General features: G+C 44.4%; 4 protein-coding genes across 4 annotated transcripts; 2 read left to right on the top strand and 2 right to left on the bottom strand.

The window, feature by feature from the left end:
• Positions 1–4893: 4893 nt before the first annotated feature.
• LOC142050565 (histone H4) lies at positions 4894–5386 on the top strand. The gene has a single exon (XM_075079321.1). It carries the CDS (start codon positions 4942–4944, stop codon positions 5251–5253), a length of 312 nt encoding a protein of 103 aa, XP_074935422.1. The 5' UTR covers positions 4894–4941; the 3' UTR covers positions 5254–5386.
• Positions 5387–6666: 1280 nt separating this feature from the next.
• On the top strand, positions 6667–7962 carry LOC142050560 (histone H3). The gene has a single exon (XM_075079306.1). It carries the CDS (start codon positions 6719–6721, stop codon positions 7127–7129), a length of 411 nt encoding a protein of 136 aa, XP_074935407.1. The 5' UTR covers positions 6667–6718; the 3' UTR covers positions 7130–7962.
• Positions 7963–11850: 3888 nt separating this feature from the next.
• On the bottom strand, positions 11851–12365 carry LOC142058141 (histone H3). The gene has a single exon (XM_075095610.1). It carries the CDS (start codon positions 12339–12341, stop codon positions 11931–11933), a length of 411 nt encoding a protein of 136 aa, XP_074951711.1. The 5' UTR covers positions 12342–12365; the 3' UTR covers positions 11851–11930.
• Positions 12366–13482: 1117 nt separating this feature from the next.
• LOC142050722 (histone H4) lies at positions 13483–14543 on the bottom strand. Its single transcript, XM_075079774.1, has one exon. It carries the CDS (start codon positions 14333–14335, stop codon positions 14024–14026), a length of 312 nt encoding a protein of 103 aa, XP_074935875.1. The 5' UTR covers positions 14336–14543; the 3' UTR covers positions 13483–14023.
• Positions 14544–20174: the final 5631 nt, after the last annotated feature.

The following is a 20174-nucleotide window of genomic DNA, read 5'->3' as shown; positions in this document are numbered from 1 at the left end:
GCTTATCTTTATTGATATATGCACAGCAGCTGGTACTAATTATCATGCATATGCCCGCTTCTTTAGCAGTCAATAAATCTAATGCAATTTGATATTGCAACACAACTTTACTAAGGGATGGCACCTCTGTCTGCAAAGTCTTTACAGTCTTGAATCTTGATTGCAGTGAAGGTGGTCAGCAACACCCAGTAAGGTCCATTCCACTTCTCTCCTAGTGGATTATCTGAAAAATTCTTAACATAACCTCAATGTCAGGGCTAAACGGGTGGATTGGATGATCTAACCCTTTGGCCCTGGTTCCCAAAACACTTCTATTAATTTTTTCCAATTGTTTTCCTAAGGATATAACATAATTTCATAAGTAATGATCTCCCTTCTCATTCAAATCCTCCCCTTGGTACTTAGCCTGATATGGTCTTCCATACAGTATCTCAAAAGCTCTCAAGTTTTACACGTATTCGGAGTAGTGCAATAGGTAGCACTTGTTACCAATAGAGGCTTGCTTCCAAGCACATCTTTGCTATTTCTTGTTTTATCATGTGAATCATTTTTTCTGCTTGCCTGTAAGGTGTATGTAGTTGCCAGTTGATTCCCAATAGCTTGCTAACTTGCTGCACTACTTCTGCTCAAAGATGTGTGCCCCTGTCTGACGAAATTACTGTAGGTACCCCAAATTGGGGCCTTATTTCTTTTAATAGTACCTTAGTAGCCTCCCTCACTTTATTTGTTCTACAAGAAAATGCTTCTGGCCATCCAGAAAAGGTGCCTGCGAGCACCAGTAGGTATCTATACCCTCCTTTTCTTGGAAGTTCCAAGAAATCAATTTGCCAATGGTCGCCCGGTATATTTCCTTTCCCGGTATTCCCCAGTTGTACCCAGTTGCCTGTATTAGGATTATTTTTCAAACATATTTTGAAATAAGGTTGAACTAGATGATCCCTGACGTCCTTCCAACCTATGATTCTGTGATTCTGTGATATTTCACATTGCTGAGTCACCTGTCGACGTGTAGTATGTTCATTTGTCCTTATTAATTTCCAATTTTGAAAGTTAAACAGGGAGTCTGCCCTGCAATGTATTCTATTATGTTCCTCTCTAACAATTCCCCATATCTGTTTGACAGGAATTAAAATTCAGACGTCACTCAAATGGGCCGATCCTCTGGAGGGAACCTGCCCTCCCGTTTCTTCTGTTAATTCTTTGTCAGCCTTAGAATATTAAATATTTTCTTGGTCACTGAGACTCTTAATTTTATTATCTGGAATTAAGGCTAAGATCTCTTGCATTCTCTCTGCTGCCTGCTTAGTCTCATTGTCACCCAATCTATTAACTTTTTCCTGTTCAGTGTTACCCTTTGGCTGTCCTTGACAGTGCATGATGGTGACTTTAGTTGGCAGTTGAATTGCCTTTAATAGGTGAAGTATTTCCTCTGCATGCTTTATTTGTTTTCCTTGTGCAGTTAGCAGTCCTCGTTCTTTCCAAATTGCTCCATGAGCATGGACAACTCCAAAGGTGTATTTGGAATCTGTCCGTATATTTCTCTTTTTCCCTTTTGCCAGCTCCAGGGCCCTTATCAGGGCAATAATTTCAGCCTTTTGAGCTGATGTCCCAGCAGGTAGTGATTGAGATTCAATTATTTCATTTGCTGTTGTTACCCTGTATCTGGCCTTTCAAATACCTTGTTGGATGAAGATGCTTCCATCCACAAACAAGGAATCTTGTGCATCTTCCAGAGATTCTTCTTTCAAATCTGGTCTACTGGAGTACACAATCTCTATAGTTTCAAGGCAAGCACGTGTTAACTGTTCAGAAGTCACTCCACTGAGGAAAGAAGCTGGGTTCGTAACATTGGTTACTTCAATAGTAACATCATCTGGTTCAATTAAAATGGCCTGGTATTGTAGAAGTTGAGATGGGGAAAACCAGTGATTCCCATTCTGTTCCAACACAGCTGATACTGTGTGTGAAATCAGTACTGTGGTCTTTTGGCCTAAGGTGAATTTTCAGGCCTCCTGAGTATTCAAGACCACAGCTGACACAGCTTGCAGGCACCCTGGCCACCCCTTGATTACTTTGTCAAGCTGTTTAGAAAAATAGCCCACAGCAATTCTGTAGGGTCCTAGCTGTTGGGCTAGGACTCCCAGAGCTATACCTTGTCTTTCATGGGAAAACAGTCAGCAGGTGTTGTCACATCAGGTAGGCCTAGGGCCAGGGCCTTCATTAGTTCCTTTTCAAGTGTCCTGAATGTGTTTTGAGCTTCTTTGGACCAGACCAATTGAGTGGGGTTGTTTTTCAAAAGTTCATACAAAGGTTTTACTATTATTCCAGAATTATAAATATATAACTGGCACCAACCTGCCATTCCCAAAAAGGTCCTGAGTTCTTTTACCATCTCAGGGAGGGGATTCTGCAGATGGCTTCTTTTCTTTCTGTTCCTAATTCCCATTGTCCTCCAGATAATTCATATCCAAGGTACGTTACTTGTTGCCGCACAATCTAGGCTTTCTGTTGAGAGACTCAATACCCATTTAGTCCCAAAAAGTTTAACAAACTGATAGTCCATTTTTTACAATCAGGTTTGGTTCAGTTGCTATTAATAAGTCATCCACATACTGTAAAAGGAGTCCTTCCCTGGAGGGAGGATCCCACATTTCAAGTTCTCATACTTATTGATTTCCAAAGATTGTTGGACTATTTTTAAAACCTTGGGGTAACACTGGCCAGGTAAACAGGTTTTTCCTACCAGTGGTAGGGCTTTCCCATTCAAATGCAAATAAATTTTGACTTTCTTTGGCTAAAGGTGAACAGAAGAATGTGTCTTTTAAATCTAATATTGCAAACCTTACTTGATTATCCCATAATTTAGTAAGTAAGGTATAAGGATTAGCTACCACAGGGTGTAGGTCTTTAATAACTTTGTTCACTTCTCTTAAATCTTGTACTACCTGATAAGTTCCATCCAGCTTTTTTACCAGTAATATGGGGTATTATATTCCAATTCACACTCTATTAATAGCCCATTCCGTAAAAAGTTATTAATTGGTCCTTCTATTCCCTTCCGGTCTTCTAAATTCATTTTTCTAATGTCCTTCCTCCTGACAATACACACTGATTCTTTCCCAGTCCCCCTCTATTTCCAAAGGGCCTTCCCTTTCCTCATCCTCTAAATCCTCCTCTGTTTACCATTCCTCTCTGTTCCAAGGCTGTCACCATAGCTGTTGCCCTCACTTCCATCAGTTTTCCTCTATCCATATTCTCCTGATTCCTAAAAACTCTCCATGCCTCCTCAAGTAATTTCTCTAAGTTTCTTATTTCCGGTTTCTTTAGTTTCTGTAGCTTCTTTCTTATATCTGTAGATGATTACCCCAAAAATAGAGAAACAAATTGTTGTCCCACATCCGAGGAGGGATCTAGGGTAGTGTATTTTTGCATGGCATTTCTCAATTGATCCAAAAATTCAGTAAGGGTCTCTTTCTGCTCCTGACGATAGCATATAATGCTGACCAATTTACAGCTTTTGCTTTTTTTAACCCCAATTTTATCAAATCTTGGTATCTTTTTAATAATCTATAATCACGCCCGTCATTGGGGTCCCGACGAGGGTCAGTCAGGTGAATGTAATTATCCACATTCCCTTGTAAGGTTCCCCCAGTAATTTGGGTCTGCACATGAGTTCATGCAGTTTTTAATACTAATTGTTATTCTGTTTCTGTCATTTCCCACAAAAACCACATCTACATCTGTCCCATCCCATCAGGGTCCTGGTTTTTTGTTATTATTTAAATCATTTTGCCACTCAACATGGGTCATCCCGGTATCCCCTATCTACCTATTTCCAGGCATTTAACTCAGTAGTGGAGAAGGGTACTTTTACTCTAGCCGGTCCTTCTGACGCTTTTAATGGAGTCATGAGTTGTGGAGCTTTCTTTGTTCTAATCCTGCTCCATGCTGTAACCAGAGTAAAAGCACTTATTGCTCCTTCCTCCTCGCTGTTATCATCTGTTTCAGATAACAGTGATGGATGAGGGGGGAGACAGATTAAGGGGTGAAGGGTACAATCCCAAATCCTCTGGTTGATCCTCTATCTTCTCCCTTTTCTTTCTGGGGTTTGTCATTTTCAAACATCTTTGCCCAACACTACATACAGAAAAGCATCTCCTTATTTTCTCCTGCTCCTTGTTTTCACTTTTCTTTTTCTAAAGATAAAACCTAGTGGAATATTAATACCGCAGTCTCTTTGCCACTCCAGATGATTCCGCCAAGTGGAAAACATATCTGCATACATAACCTCATCCCACTTTCCTTCTTTCCTTAAAAACAACAGCTGCAATACAGTGTTTCCTATTCACACTCCCAGCTGACAGTCCCCTATATCTTTCTAGTGTGCTAGGATACATCCTAGGAGACTTTTCTTTGGAATTTCACTGCTCTGATTCCCCCCCCCCCTTATGTTTTCTTATTTACAAGGGACACAGGATGTCAATGTGTACGTAGATAGCACAATGGTGATCCGTAGTAAAACACAACGATAAATGAACAACGGCATGAAAATAATGAGAATTTAAAGTAATTAAAACAAAACTTAGTCATTTCAAGATAATAAATTACATGCGCATCTGCATAGCAAACGGGTTTATAGAAAGCCAAGCGGGGGGGAAAAAAGCTTTCCAATTGTTGTACGAGCATGTTCGTCACTGAGATTTGTTTGGGGGAGGGGCGTAATTTTTGGTTTACTTTTAAACTTTACAGTACCGTCTTGAGGGGGAGCAGCAAGCAATGCTGCATCATGATCTGTGACGGAGGAAGAAACAAAGGACGTGAGCCCCGCCCCCCGGCACCCGGCGCAGTCCTCAACCAGGTCGGCTCCCAAACTATAAAGACCGACGCGCCGCCGGCTCCCCCTCACAGCTCGGAACCGACCCCAGCAGCAGCGGCGGCACCATGTCTGGTAGAGGCAAGGGCGGGAAGGGGCTCGGCAAGGGGGGCGCCAAGCGGCACCGCAAGGTGCTGCGCGACAACATCCAGGGCATCACCAAGCCGGCCATCCGCCGCCTGGCTCGGCGCGGCGGCGTGAAGCGCATCTCGGGGCTCATCTACGAGGAGACGCGCGGCGTGCTGAAGGTCTTCCTGGAGAACGTGATCCGCGACGCCGTCACCTACACGGAGCACGCCAAGAGGAAGACGGTCACGGCCATGGACGTGGTCTACGCCCTCAAGCGCCAGGGACGCACCCTCTACGGCTTCGGCGGCTAAAGCTTTCTGCTCCCGCACCATTTCGAGAACCCAAAGGCTCTTTTAAGAGCCACCCACTGAAACTAGAAAAGAGCTGTGTTGCTTCAAGTCTGCTAAAAGGAAAGTAAACGTTCAGAGGCTTTAATTCCACTAATTCATCGTGTATTGTTCTTGTAAATCACTATAGGTGGCTCTTTAAAAACAGTCAAGCACGTGGTAATTAGCTAAGCATCTGTTGTTGCTCTTTTAGTGGCTTAAGTAATTAAGGAGCTATTGATTTCGATGGCAACGTAATTGGATTTTTAAGTTGCAACTTTTTTTTTACCTATTTAATGAAAAATTGAGTCGTATAATAAAACACCCTTATTGGGCACACCTACATTATGGTAATCCCTGCGCTGACGCTCGGCAGCTGGAAACATACGGGCGAGGGGTGGGACGTGTCACATTGGTCGTTCCCTGACCACCTCACAGAAGTTTAAATATCAGAATGCTCCCAAGTTTGACCCCTGAAAGTGTTTTTAAGGGAGTCGTCGTTATTCTTTGTGCATGTGGTGCGTTAAAGCTGAGGAAGCTTTTTCTTTCAACCTCAGGCAGCTGAATCCGGTGCAGTTCTGCCCTGTCACTACCAGGCCTTCCTTTTCCCAAATGCCCTTCGCTGCTCGGGGTATGAGGGCAATTCTTGCGGCTAGGGAAAGTGAGCAGAAATACACAGTGGGGAAAATGGAATGCTCAGGGACTGTAAAGATTGTATTTCAACAAGCAACAGCCTGGGAATACTTTTTATGCTGAAAGAAATTGAAAATAATTGAAAAATCTGTTCCTTGAATTAGAGCGTTTTCAAGTGCAATTTGTCTCTACCCAAAACCATTTACTATTTCTGCTATAGTATTAGTTTTGGTTATTTACAGAATAAAGTTACTGTATTAGAGAAAAAAGATTTAAAAAACCCCACCTCCCCTCCCCAAAACCCAAACAAAAAATACACTAAAAACCTGCAACCGACTTAACATCCCTTCTCGGCAAGAGAAAAAAAAAAGAACAAGCCCCGGAATGCTGTTATAAGGATTCCTGTTGAGGAAAACCTGGACAACACTTATTTTTTTCAAAGCTCAAGTCTCAGTGAATTGGACTAAAAATGAACCTTCTGTGCGTTCAGGAGAGTGCAGGTCACAATTAACCTTTTCCCTTTTGAACCATTTTCGGTAAAGGATTTTATTTTCAAGGTAGGCTATAAAAATTGCTATAAAAATTAAGTAAAACCGAAAACAAGAGCAACCAGTGGAAGGCGGGGGGAGGGTGAGGACCGAAGGGCAAAAAGGCGCGCTTTCGAGGCGGGCTTTTCGAATTTGAAAGTATCCAATCACAACAGCGCATTGCTGCCGGCCAATCAGCGATGGGGACAGGCTATAAAAGCCGCCCCGGCAAGGGAACCTTTCTACTCCCCGGGACCCGTTCCGAGAGGCAGCTGCGTTCCCCCAGAGCGATGGCGCGCACGAAGCAGACGGCGCGTAAGTCGACGGGCGGGAAGGCGCCCCGCAAGCAGCTGGCCACCAAGGCGGCCCGCAAGAGCGCGCCGGCCACGGGCGGCGTGAAGAAGCCGCACCGGTACCGGCCCGGCACGGTGGCGCTGCGCGAGATCCGGCGCTACCAGAAGTCGACGGAGCTGCTCATCCGCAAGCTGCCCTTCCAGCGGCTGGTGCGCGAGATCGCGCAGGACTTCAAGACCGACCTGCGCTTCCAGAGCTCGGCCGTGATGGCGCTGCAGGAGGCGAGCGAGGCCTACCTGGTCGGGCTCTTCGAGGACACCAACCTCTGCGCCATCCACGCCAAGCGCGTCACCATCATGCCCAAGGACATCCAGCTGGCCCGGCGCATCCGCGGCGAGCGCGCCTGAGCCTCCTCCCGGAGGCCCTCCTCCGTGATCCTTCGTCCCCGCACCCTAAAGGCTCTTTTAAGAGCCACCACGTTGCACAAGAGAGCTGTGACACAGTTTTTTCATACTTGGATACAAAACTAAATCATCCTGGAGTTCCTGTAAGGTAATTAAGTTTTCTGAACTATTTTATAAGTATTAAAGCTCTTAGCATTTGGTTGTTTTCTATCCTCAGCTCTGCTCAGCTGATTTCTCTGGACGCTGCTGTTAAAGAGATCTTTAATCATACTGCAATTCTAGTTAGGACATGTTCATAACCTTTCAGAAACAGTCTCAAACTACTCGATTTTTTTGAGCAGATTATTTCATGCTGTTAAAGTGAAGGGGCCTGGGAATATTTGCAATACAGGAAATAAGTGCACAAATCAGAATAAAAGGTCCTCAAATAACATAAATGAAAAAAATTTCATAATCTTGGAAGAGCTATAATCTTAAGAAAAGTAGAGTACAGCAGAAAACCTCTAATAATTTCCTTCCCCTCACCCCTCCAAGACCTGATAGCTGTAAAACATTTTATTTTGCAATGGGTTTATGGAGCAAAGCATGTTTTACTTATAAGTACTGTGTAAGGCATAACCTGAAGATAAGCTTCAAACAGGTTTTTATTAAAGAAAATAAGGCAAATATACTCATATCACTGCCCTTACTAGGATATATTCTAAAAAATTCTAACACCACATTAGATATCCAAGAGCCCTCCCTCTCCAAGTATGAGATGAGTAAACCAAAATTGTTAAGATAAGCCTCATGCAAGTAATAAAACTGGGAAATTAAATAAATTAGTCTAATTGTGATTTATATTTGTGGTTTTCTTTGCTTTATGACTTCAAGGGAAGGCTTGCGTACAGGACACAGGAGAGCTTGGAAAAAACAAAGACAATCTGGTGGATGTTCCTGGGAAGTCCCCGTTCCCATTTTCCAAATAAAGGGAGAACACAAGCACAGAGGAAAGTTTCATGACTTTTATGTGGGGCCAGAACAGCTGGGGGAAAGAAGGGGCTTCAAGCCTTGGCAGCTTTGTAACCGATGAGAGGCCTGTAGGAGATGTGCTTATATGGGTTAGAGAATTGAGGACAAGGATTTTGGTTCTGATGATGAATAGAAGGTGGAGTCAGTACTGGAATATACATGGAGGGATCAGAAGTTCTACATTTACTAGAATTTAGTTGATTCAATAAAGTTTCATAGTGAGGAAATTACAGTTAGCCTTTAGTTCACTTCAATTTCTTGGTTGATTGTGTGAAGTCCTGCAGCCTCTAGCTGTGTTTATATTTTAGAGGAGTCACCTTTTCTATTCTTTTAAAAATAAAACATTCAGATTCATATGGATGTTTGTTGTCACAGCATCTTTTCCTCTGCCCTTGATAACAGATTCTGGCCTGTCCAATACAGCTTCTGTAAATGTTACGAGCCAAAATAGCCTGATGTGAAAATTCAGGTATTTGGCTATGGCGTCTGGGGGGGGGGACCCTGCAACGAGTCTCATAGGATGTATGTTTCAGAAACACAACACAGGAAGTAAAACATGGTAGATACAACTAATATAACATAATGATGTATGTACGCATGTATATCACACACAGCTACATGTTCTATATGAATATACACACATATATATGCTTTTCCTTCACTCACAAATTTTAATTCATCTCAGTATCCATCCATTCTGTCTCTTCCCTGTCCCCTCTGCCACAGCCCCACCCGGCTTTATCCATCTGGCTTTATTTTTTGAGGTTCTAATAATCCATATGGTAGATCAAATGAAAGCAACTACTTCAGAGTTGGACTAGGTGATTGTTGTAGGCCCCTTCCACCTGAATATTCTATTTTATTAACCTCTCTGTACATCACCGCTTGCAGAGGAAGGGGTGACAATATTACAAAATCAAAAAGCAAAAGTGCGCCTTCTGGAATAGCACAGGGACTGTGCCTATAAATGTATTTGGAAAGGAATCATATGATTATAATTTTAAAATTAACTGTATGTTTGGCTACTCTTTAAGAGTTCAGGAGGCTCCATCCTAATTGTAGTTGTTCCACATTGGCACATTATTAACTGAAATGACTGGAGTTTGTAGCCAGCCTCCACTTTGGGGTGTTGAAGTGTTCAAGGCCGGGTTGGATGGGGCTTTGAGCAACCTGGTCTAGTGGAAGGTGACCCTGCCCATGGCAGGGGGGTTTCAACTAGATGATCTTTACAGTCACTTCCAACCCAAACCCCTCTGTGAGGTGAGCAAAGCTTACAATGGCTAAAACCTCAGACTTGTTACAACTGCAAATAAGTGAAGAGTGAGGTCACAGCTGAACAAAAGCTGTGGATCAGCCACTGGTGCCTGCTTACAGTGCACCCCAAGGCTCTCTAAGGAGCACTTCCTGATACCAGGGTGTGGAATCCGCTCTCAAAAGTGAATGAGGAAATTATTCATCATGACTGATAAGTAGTTAATATCTTGTTTGTGGTCCAAGGTCATGTATCAGAGGTCTGTAGTAAAATTGCTACAAGGGACTGGGCAGGCTCTTAAAGTGTTAATGTGATGGTACTCATTAGAAATAAGACATAGTTCATACTCCGCCCCACCACTGCCACTCCGTTAACATGAAATAAACCTTAGGACAACAGAAGCAGTAGCAGCAAGGACTGAGATTATGCTTTTGTCATCAGACTTTCAAGAAAACAGAGAATTTTTATGGCCTATTGGAAGGTTTCCTTCACTACCTCAGCTGTAAGTGCAAAGTCTCTTCTCACACCATGATGTCTATCTCAAGACAAGGAGAAATCTTAGTTATCCATAATATAAAACTTCAATTCCAAAACCTGACAGATTTTTATCTGGCATCAGTTAGGTTTCTTTTATTCTGATTCATTATGAAGTCAGATATATTTTTACTTTTCATACAAATAAATAGAGGTGAAATCTATCTTAAGAAATAATTATACATTCTGTTTGAAAGACACTAAATGGAAAAAAAAAAAAAGAGTAGCTCCTCTGTCCACCGCAGACCACCCAGCCATTCCATTCATCGCTTGGTAACATTGCGGCTCCCTACTGCCATTGCAACATGGTTTCAAAGGAAGGCCATGAAGATCAACAAACTCGTTTGGGGAGCTCTACAGTGAGAGAAAGAAAATGGAGGAAAAAGAAAAAAAAAAAAAAAAAGGGAAATAAACCCCAAACCCAGCCTTGACCTGGGCTGATCACTACACTCGTCAGGTCTTTCCACCTTCTTTCCTCCTCCACCCAAGGGCTGTCTCTGTCAGTGAGTGTAACACAGCAGGTGCTTCCAAGAGGAAGCATGTCGGTGGTGCCCAGCAGCCTCTGAGGACACCGGGCAGCAGCTCTGCCTTCCACCAACTCCCCTCAGCGCATCCCAGAGCTCAGGACTCTCACCCCCAGTAGCAGCTGTGGCCTTTCACAGCCAGGGAGGAGGCAGGAAGGTGTTTCCCAAAGTTATGGTACAAGCTGCTGTTACTCCCTGTTATGAACCAGAGGCCTAAGGCTTAACTTCCTATTTTAATGCTCAGGACATCTTTAGGCTGGTTGCTCCTGCATGCATGTGTGTCAGAATTTGGGCTGAAAGCTGCGTACAGACATAAACACGCGTATCCTTCCAGCATCTTCCAAAGAATCCTGGAAACCTGACTACAGAAACCTGATCACTCAGCATATTTTCTGACTGCATAAAATCTTGTAATCACTATCTTGGGAAGTGCAAGTTCAAATAACAATACATATACACTTATTATTTGAAGAATTATTTGAATAATACACAGACTTCCACTCCAATATTTTTATAAAACTCTTATTAAAAATACCCTACCCCTCCCCCAAAACCAACCAACCAAAAAAAGCTCAGGAAATACATAACCTTGTATCCAGTTTTGTATTATCAATGGTAACAAATCCGGACAAACTTAATAGGCATTCCCATGCACAATTCTTTTCAATCCTAGTTTCCTGGCCTTTTTAGGTATGTTCCTGTGCTGTGATAAGGAAACCTTATGTGCCCTGTCCCTTCAGCGTGGTGTTCCATCATTTTGAGTCTGGCCTCAAAACCCATGTTTTGAGAGAGATATTCCTGATCTCAGCATTATCAAGTGCTGGAGGAAGACGGCAGCCCCCTTTAAAAGCAACCGCCCGAGCCAGCTCCAGCGGTATCACAGCTCCAGAGAGGGAAGGTTCTGCTCTTGCCCAGACCCAGCCGGGAGAGTTTAAGGCGGGGAGTTCCTATGCCCGGCCGGGGCCGGTCCCGGGCAAAGCCCCGTCCCGGCCCCTCCCCCTCCACCCAATCCCCCAAAGCTGTCCCCAGCCCAGCCACAGCGATGTAAAACCCCCACCTGCTGCTCTCTGCTCCCGCCCTGCAACCCACCCACCGGCGCTTCCCTGCCCGATCGTGTCTCTCCCGCCCCGTTCAATGCCCATAAAGTGCCTTTAGTGCCCTCCGGTACTTGCAAAGCACCGCCGTGAACTGCAGAGCTGGAAACTCGGAGCCTTGTGCAGTTTATAAAAGCCAGACGTTTATACGCAGGCAATGCAGTAAAATAAGAAATGAAAACAATAAGAGGAATGGGGGTATAAAATAAAATACTACATTCTAGAGAAAAAAAAAGGAAGAACCACGTTGTTTCTAAATGGTGCCTGTTTAAAGGCAGAGCACTTCAGCTCTTTTCATTGCGCATGGAGTGGCTCTTAAAAGAGCCTTTGGGTCTGTGTGGGCTGCCCTGGGTGCCTGCCGGGAGCCGGGAAGGGCTGCGGGAGGAGGCTCAGGCGCGCTCGCCGCGGATGCGCCGGGCCAGCTGGATGTCCTTGGGCATGATGGTGACGCGTTTGGCGTGGATGGCGCAGAGGTTGGTGTCCTCGAAGAGCCCGACCAGGTAGGCCTCGCTCGCCTCCTGCAGCGCCATCACGGCCGAGCTCTGGAAGCGCAGGTCGGTCTTGAAGTCCTGCGCGATCTCGCGCACCAGCCGCTGGAAGGGCAGCTTGCGGATGAGCAGCTCCGTCGACTTCTGGTAGCGCCGGATCTCGCGCAGCGCCACCGTGCCGGGCCGGTACCGGTGCGGCTTCTTCACGCCGCCCGTGGCCGGCGCGCTCTTGCGGGCCGCCTTGGTGGCCAGCTGCTTGCGGGGCGCCTTCCCGCCCGTCGACTTACGCGCCGTCTGCTTCGTGCGCGCCATCGCTGCGCTCCCGCTCACTGCCCCCGAGACACTGGAGTGATAGAAACGCGCTGCGCAGCGCTGATATTTATAGAGCCACCTCGTCTCTGATTGGAGAGGAGGAACCGCGGTCTGATTGGGTGCCGAGGAAATCCCGTCCTGGAGCCAAGGTAGTAGCGCTCGCCGCTGCCGCACCCCCACTTCTCCCCACTCCCACTTCCCCGCCGCACCAAGTCCCGGCTCCCGCGGTGCAGGTCCAAGGCCCGGCGGGGTGCGTATTTGAGACCCAGCGCAGGCCTCTCTTCTGCTTCTCCGGCTTTCCCTTTCCGCCTGGCTCCTGGCAGAGTAAAAGTCATGTGGAAGCTCAGATTCAGGAGCTGTTCTTAAAACCGCAGATTATTTTAATGTGGTTTTTTTTTCGTTTTGTTTTGGTTGGCTAATTACAAAAGAAGGATGAAGTTCCTTCACCGCCGTACTGAGCTATCCCTTACAGTAACAGGCACATTATCCCCAAGGGAAGGATCGCCTGCTACCTTGAAGCACAGGCATCTACCCTTAAGAAATCCTACGATGCAAGTTTGTAGCTGAAACAAGTACATAAACTGTAGTAGTGGAGAAGCACGTTTTAAGCTGTTTTTCTCATGCTGTTTCCTCCAGAAAAATTATTAAAATTGTATTAAGCGTCATCAACAAAATCAGGACTTTGAGAAGACGCAATCAACTTCATTTATGAAATGAAGAACATAAAGAGGAATGAGGAATAAATCTATTATTTAATATGCTCCTACTCATTAAGGCTGTAAGAAAACCAAAAGTGACTGCGTGTATTTATTGATTGCAAATGTCTCCGAGTGCTCAATGACTTGTAACGGTTCTCTCTAAACCTGAAAATAGGTGGTTTTGCCGTTTTTACCTCCAGTCATGAAGGAAACGGAGCACCAGTACTTGAGAAGCGCTCCCCAGACAGGAGTGTTCCCTAGGCCAGAATAAGAAAAGCCTTTGCACAAGACCCCTTTTTAAGGTATTTTCTTAAAATGTGTTGCTACGCGTATAGTTTTCCATCATGTTCCCCCCCCCGCCCCCCAAAACATGTACTCTGGAAAACTAGATTTACTCCTCAAATTGATTTAAAAGTAAAAAAAAGATTGACAGGGGACTGTGGACAGGTTATAGCAAATAAAGTATTTTATTTTAAATTATCAAAAAGAAAATCTCAAGAGCAACGTACAGACTTTTCATAAGGCGATACATTGGTTTGCCTTTCTTCCTTACAGGGGATTATCTACTAAGTTAATCAAAAAGTCCAGGACATTGAATAGCAATCCAGATATTTATGCTTAAGTCAACAAAAATTATAAAGCAAGCTAACAAAAACATTGTTTTAATTGCTAAGAGCACTTAGAATGATTTTTAGTAGGGTACATTTACACGGTTCTTTAAGGAGCACATGAACAAAGGTCTCTTACACAGCCAACAGAACTTCACCACGAATAGCAAAATTTAAACATTAGATCGCACTTATCTGATTGTTAAGCATTTCAGCAGTAGTCCATAATGACCCATTTTAGTAAGCTTTAGAAATTGCAGGTCAGACGTGTCAGATGTCCCTTCAGGGAAAACAATGTCACAGCTCTCCTCAGGATGAAGTGGGTGGCTCTTAAAAGAGCCTTTGGGTTCTCGAAATGGTGCGGGAGCAGAAAGCTTTAGCCGCCGAAGCCGTAGAGGGTGCGTCCCTGGCGCTTGAGGGCGTAGACCACGTCCATGGCCGTGACCGTCTTCCTCTTGGCGTGCTCCGTGTAGGTGACGGCGTCGCGGATCACGTTCTCCAGGAAGACCTTCAGCACGCCGCGCGTCTCCTCGTAGATGAGCCCCGAGATGCGCTTCACGCCGCCGCGCCGAGCCAGGCGGCGGATGGCCGGCTTGGTGATGCCCTGGATGTTGTCGCGCAGCACCTTGCGGTGCCGCTTGGCGCCCCCCTTGCCGAGCCCCTTCCCGCCCTTGCCTCTACCAGACATGGTGCCGCCGCTGCTGCTGGGGTCGGTTCCGAGCTATGAGGGGGAGCCGGCGGCGCGTCGAGTCTTTATAGTTTGGGAGCCGACCTGGTTGGGGACTGCGGCGGCGAGGGGCGGGGCTTGCCGCTCGCTCCCGCCGGGTCTCCCCGCTTTCCCGCCGCGCGCCCCACCAGCATAACTGGGAGGGTTCCGTGCGAGTTTCCCTCCCCGCGGCACAGGCGGTTCGGTGTTGCTGCCCATTTCCGGTACTTTCGGGTTTTTTCTTTTTGCTTGTTTGTTTGTTTGGGTTTTTTAATAGCAAAATCATTGCGTCTATGTGTATAATAGTTTATATTTTTTTTTAAATCGTTGATACGTCGTGATCATTTAGAAGTAAAGCCTCAATCATAGAAAGGTACCCCAGATAATGAATCATTTAAACTACTCTTTGGTTTTTTACTACATTTTTTATTTTTAAATATGCCTCTGTGTTATGTATTACAGTTTCTCCCGATTGCAGTGATTCTTACGCGCGGCTTCAGTGTCTTAAAGAGCCCCTCCTCGTGTTTGTTTAACGGAGCATCTTTGCAGGAAAATCTGTCCAATCCTGTTTCTGAGAAACTCTACCCCTCCTTGAATTTCTCTCTCTTCTCCATTTCCCAGCCTTTCTTAACGTTCTCTCAGGGCGACTTTAGCAGTAAAGGTATGATAATCAAGAGTTTAATATTTACGTGCTTCACTTTAATATTTTTAAGGGAAGCCGGCTCTTTTGGATTACTGTTTTTATAGTAGCTTCCACTTTTGTAGTGGCATAGAGAATAAGGTGGCTACTTTTTAGATTGATTGAAAAATTACATACGTAAAAAGAAGAAGGGTTTTGTCATTCAGCAGAAGGTATTCAACTCTAGTTCCTCTTTCTTTTGCGGAGAAAAATCATCTGAGGTTTTACTGTTGGAAAGAAGAAAAAGTAGTTAAGAAAAATCATTCAGTTGCTGGCTTTTGACCTGAAAATGATCAGGAAGGGTGAAAAGTGTCCAGTATTGAGTGTTTGCTGCCCTCTCATGGACGTTGTTTGTGTTTTTGTCCCTTACAAGCTGAGTGGCTTTATATAATATATCCTTTCAGAAAGATATAACAAAAGATTAATCAATAATCAGTTTCTATTTTCCCTTAGGCCACAGATATAGATGTTGCATCTGCTAGCAGAGAAATCACTGTTCCAGGGGCCCCTCACTGGCAGATGAAAATAATGTAGTCCACCATGTTGTTCATGCACAATCTTTTCAGTATTGGCCCACAGGAAACCGAAATGGGGCAAGGCAAACACCAAGGCTCTGAAGGAGACATCCTAAATGCTCAAACCAGTAACAAAGGTCCTGTTCCACAAGGAACTTGACAGTACCCTAGGTTGGGCTATGGTAATAATTATGGAGTGCAGTGGGGATGCCACAGCTATGTTCATGGTGTTTTCTTTCCTAATGCCTGTTTGCTCCTTCCAGGGAGGGAAGTTCAGGGACCATGATTGGACTGCTGTGGGAGACCAGGCTGTAAGGCAACAACACCCTTGGTGAGAAGAGTATTGTCTATGTTTATTTAGCGTGAATCTAAATTCCATTTTGATCAAGCATTGCTTAAGTAGCATTTGATGTTTTAATATTTAACCCAAGCTTAAAGACGGGATGTCTTGTCCATCAGCATTATCCATTTAATCAAAGACAAACTTTCTTTTCAAAACCAAATAAGAGAGAGCTGGCAAGAGAAAATAGCCCTGAGTTGTCCTTAGGTGACACGCAACCATATATGTATAGAAAGGATTAGGGTACTTAACCCATGAAGACCACAAGAGACCATCAAGGACCCCCAAAGAGAGGAAGACATACACAGAAGGATCTGAAATGGAGTTGAGAAGAGTGACTTAATGCTATTATGCAACTTATGTAGATTAGAATGATTATGTATTACATAAGTGGAGTATGTATTACCTTATTGTATAAATATAACAGAGGAGCCAGCTTCAGTGTGCCTGCTTTGTGGAAAACTACCCAGCACCCAGGCTTGTGTAACCCTGAAATAAATAAGGAATGTCTCTACTGAGTGTGTGTAGTATTGACTCGTAGCACACTGGGCGACGAATCCATTTTTCAAACAGCAAGGCCTCTGTGAGAAGCTGTGCACTCTGTAAGTCTGATCGTCTGTCATTCCCAGGGGATTTTGAGAGTAAGGTAGCTGTATTCTGCACTGGTAAGCAAAGACACTTGGTGTAACATTTGTTGCAGGCTTTATCACCTTCTGAGTACCCAGGCAAGTCCCCAGGGTGTTACTAGCAGGGTAGTTTAGCACTACCTGCTACAGAGCTCCCTGGATCCACTCTGCCGTGAAAATCCAGTTCTTGAGTCCGCTCATTCCCTGGGAATTTGACTGTACCACAGGCTCCCCCTGCGAGTTATGAGCACTTGCACACCCCTGCTATGAGGTTACTGGATGATCCTGGGCTTCACCAAATCACCCCCTCATGCAGTCCCTCATGAGTTGTCCAGCTCCGGAAAGCTGAGGTTTTGTTTCTACTATTTTTCATGGGTTAAAATGAAGTTGGAACTTCATACTATAACCCTGCTCCATAATGAGCTGCTTCTGCTCAGGAATCTGTGACTACATATAATATTTTCTCCGGTCTCTTGCCATGTGTCTCCTTGTCTCTGTCATGGTTTTGTCTGGGGTAGAGTTAATATTCTTCATAGTAGCTAGTATGGGGCTATGTTTTGGATTTGTGCTAAAAACAGTATTGATAATGTGGAGATGTTTTAGTTGTTGCTAAGTAGTTCTTACACTAGTCAATAACTTTTCCAGCTTCCCATGCTCTGCCAGGTGCACAAGAAGCCAGGACGGGGCACAGCCAGGACAGCTGATCCAAACTGGCCAAAGGGATATTCCATACCATATGACATCATGCCCAGCATATTAATTGGGGGCAGCTGGTCAGGGGAAGCAGTGGTCATAACTTGGGGACTGGCAATGTCAGTTGGTGGGTGGTGAGTAGTTGCATCACTGGGTTTTTTTCCTGGGTTTCATATTTCTTTCTCTCTCTCTCTCTCTCATTATTTTCCTATTATTATTATTATTACTATATAATCATTATTAATATCCCTATTACTATTTTATTTTCATTATTAAACTCTTCTTATGTCATCCAACCCATAAGTTTTCTTACTTTTGCCCTTCAATTCTCTCCCCCATCACACTGGGGTGGAGGGAGTGAGCGAGTCGCTGTGTGGTGCTTAGTTGCTGACTAGGGCTAAACAATGACATCCTCCATGCTCTCCTTTGCAAAATGTTGGAAACCATTTGGAAATGGATTTTTAAAAAATAAGTAGATACATACTTGTTCGTAGCATTGCATTTTAACTCATGACAGAAATTCATCTAATAAAGCAAAGCAAGGCAGGAACAGAGTTCCCTCTCTTCTTCCCTTCTGGGTGATTCCAAATTCTACAGCAAATTTCATCTGGTCTACTAGGTCTGTCTGAGAAAATAAAACTGTAACTGTAACATGAGATAGATATGTAACATCTTCTGTAAAGTTGCTACGATTCATAGAATAATTTCCATTGGAAGGGATGTTCAAAGATCATCTAGACTAATCCCCATACTGTGGGTAGGGACATCTTTCATTAGATCAAGTGAAAGCCCCGTCCAATCTTATTTTGAACACTTCCAAGGATGGGCATCCATAACTTCTCTGGGCAACATGTTCCAATGTCCCACCACTTTCATAATAAAAATTTCTTCCTTATATCCAATCCAAATCTACCCTCTTTCAGTTTAAAACCATTGCCTGTTGTCCCGTCACTACAGGCCCTTCTGAAAAGACTTTCTCCATCTTTCATATTAGCTCCCTTCATATATTGATAGTCATGATAAGGTCTTGCTGCAGCCTTCTCTTCTGTAGGATGAAAAACTCCAACTCTCTCAGTCTTTCTTCATGGGAGAGGTGTTTCTCTGATTATTTTTCTGGCCCTGATGGGGTTCACGTGGGCTCACTCCTCAAGCCTGTTGAGGTCCCTCTGGATGGCACCCTTTCCCTCTAGCAAATCAGCTGCACCACTCAGCCTGGTAGCATCCACAGACTTCCCAAGGGTGCACTCCATTCCAATATCAATGCCATTAATGAAGATATTAAACAGTATTCGCCCCAGTACGGACCCCTGAGGGACACCACTTGGTACTGGTTCCTATCACTTGTTACTGGTTTCCATGTAGACATCGATCCATTGGCTGTAACTCTTTGGATACAGTCATCCAGCCAATTCCTTTAACAATCCATCTATCAGATCCATATTTCTCCAATTTTGAGGTAAGAACATTGTGGGGAAACATTTCAAAGGCCTTACAGGAGCCCTGGTAGATGACATCAGTTGCTCTTCCCTTATTCACTGATGCAGTCACTCCATTGAGGGAGGCCGATATATCTGTCAGGTATGATTTGCCTTCAGTGAAGTCATGTTTGCTGTGTCTAATGACCTCCCTGTCTTCCATTTGTTTTGGCATAGCTTCCAGGAGGATCTTTACCATGATCTTACCAGGCACTGAGGTGAGGCTGGGTGGTCTGTAGGCCCCAGGGTTCTCTATCATAGTTTTTAAAAATGGCTGTGACATTCCCTTTTCTCCAAGCTGTGGGAACTTCACCTGAGTGCAATGACTTTTCAAATTTGGTGAAGAGTGGCTTAGCAACTACATCTACCAATTTTCTTAGGACCCTGGAATGCAACTCATTGGGCCCGATAGACTTGTATATGTTCATGTTCTTGAAATGGTCTCAAACTCTTCTATGATGGGCCCGATTTTGTTCCCCCAGTCCCTGCATTGAGGTTCAGGGACTCGAGAAATGTGGGAAGAGTGATGGCCAGTGAAAACTGAGGCAAAAACCAGCATTGAGTACCTCAGCCTTTTCCATGACAGTTGTCACTTGTTCTGCTTTCTTATTTATTGGGGGAAGGGAGCATATTTTCTTTAACCTTCCTTTTCTGAGGAAAAAATGAAAAGATTCTTCAGTGTCCTTGTGTAGCTTGCTTTTTCTGCCTGGGTAATCACAATTTTGGGGATAGTTGTCTCATGGAATACTTAAGCAGCTTTTCTTTGACACTGGAGAAGAGGAAATGTGTCTGAAACACACCCCCTTTTAATGACATAAGTCTCCTGCCTCAGGAGCGCACAAACTCACCAGATCTGGTCCTGACAAGAGAGAGATGCTGGTGACAGTAAAGTGTTCTCTCTGACAGAAGGAGACAAATATTTAAGGAGTTAAGACCCAAGTAGCTAAAGGCAGGCAACCAGGGAATGGGCACAGAGTTCTGTTACGAAGATGGTAAATCTACTGTGGAGAAAACAGATGCAGGGAAGATGTAGCAAAACAGTGCAAATGGCAATGTGCATTTTTACTAGGGCAGCTACATACAACTGAGCATGAATATGCAGTATGCTGACCAAGTATATACAGCCTTGGCTGAGAAATGCCAGCCTGCACTGGTTGCTGAAAGAACAACAGGGACTCCTTTTTTATGGCTAGTGCGCCTTCTGGCATACCCTTTGTTTGTTTTTATTGTTTTCAGTGTTTGATGAGGACAATAATCCTATTATTATTTTTCTACATTTCATTTTTTCCACAGTTCCTGGCAGCCCAATCCTGAAATCATTGAAAATCAAACCCTGCAGTCCTTGGGAAAACCAGGCACTGGGGTTTCACTGATGTCCCAGCACAAGGCCTGCAGGAATGATGAATAAAACTTGCATGGGAATGGAAGCGCAAAGAGATCACAAAAAACAACCTGCAAAGTGAAAATCAGAATAAAACACAAGTCCAAATCTA

Source organism: Phalacrocorax aristotelis, chromosome 1, assembly GCF_949628215.1.
Source record: "Phalacrocorax aristotelis chromosome 1, bGulAri2.1, whole genome shotgun sequence".
Taxonomy (NCBI): Eukaryota; Metazoa; Chordata; class Aves; order Suliformes; family Phalacrocoracidae; genus Phalacrocorax; species Phalacrocorax aristotelis.
Note: the sequence above shows the minus strand (reverse complement) of the source record. Positions and strands in the feature narration are given on the sequence as shown.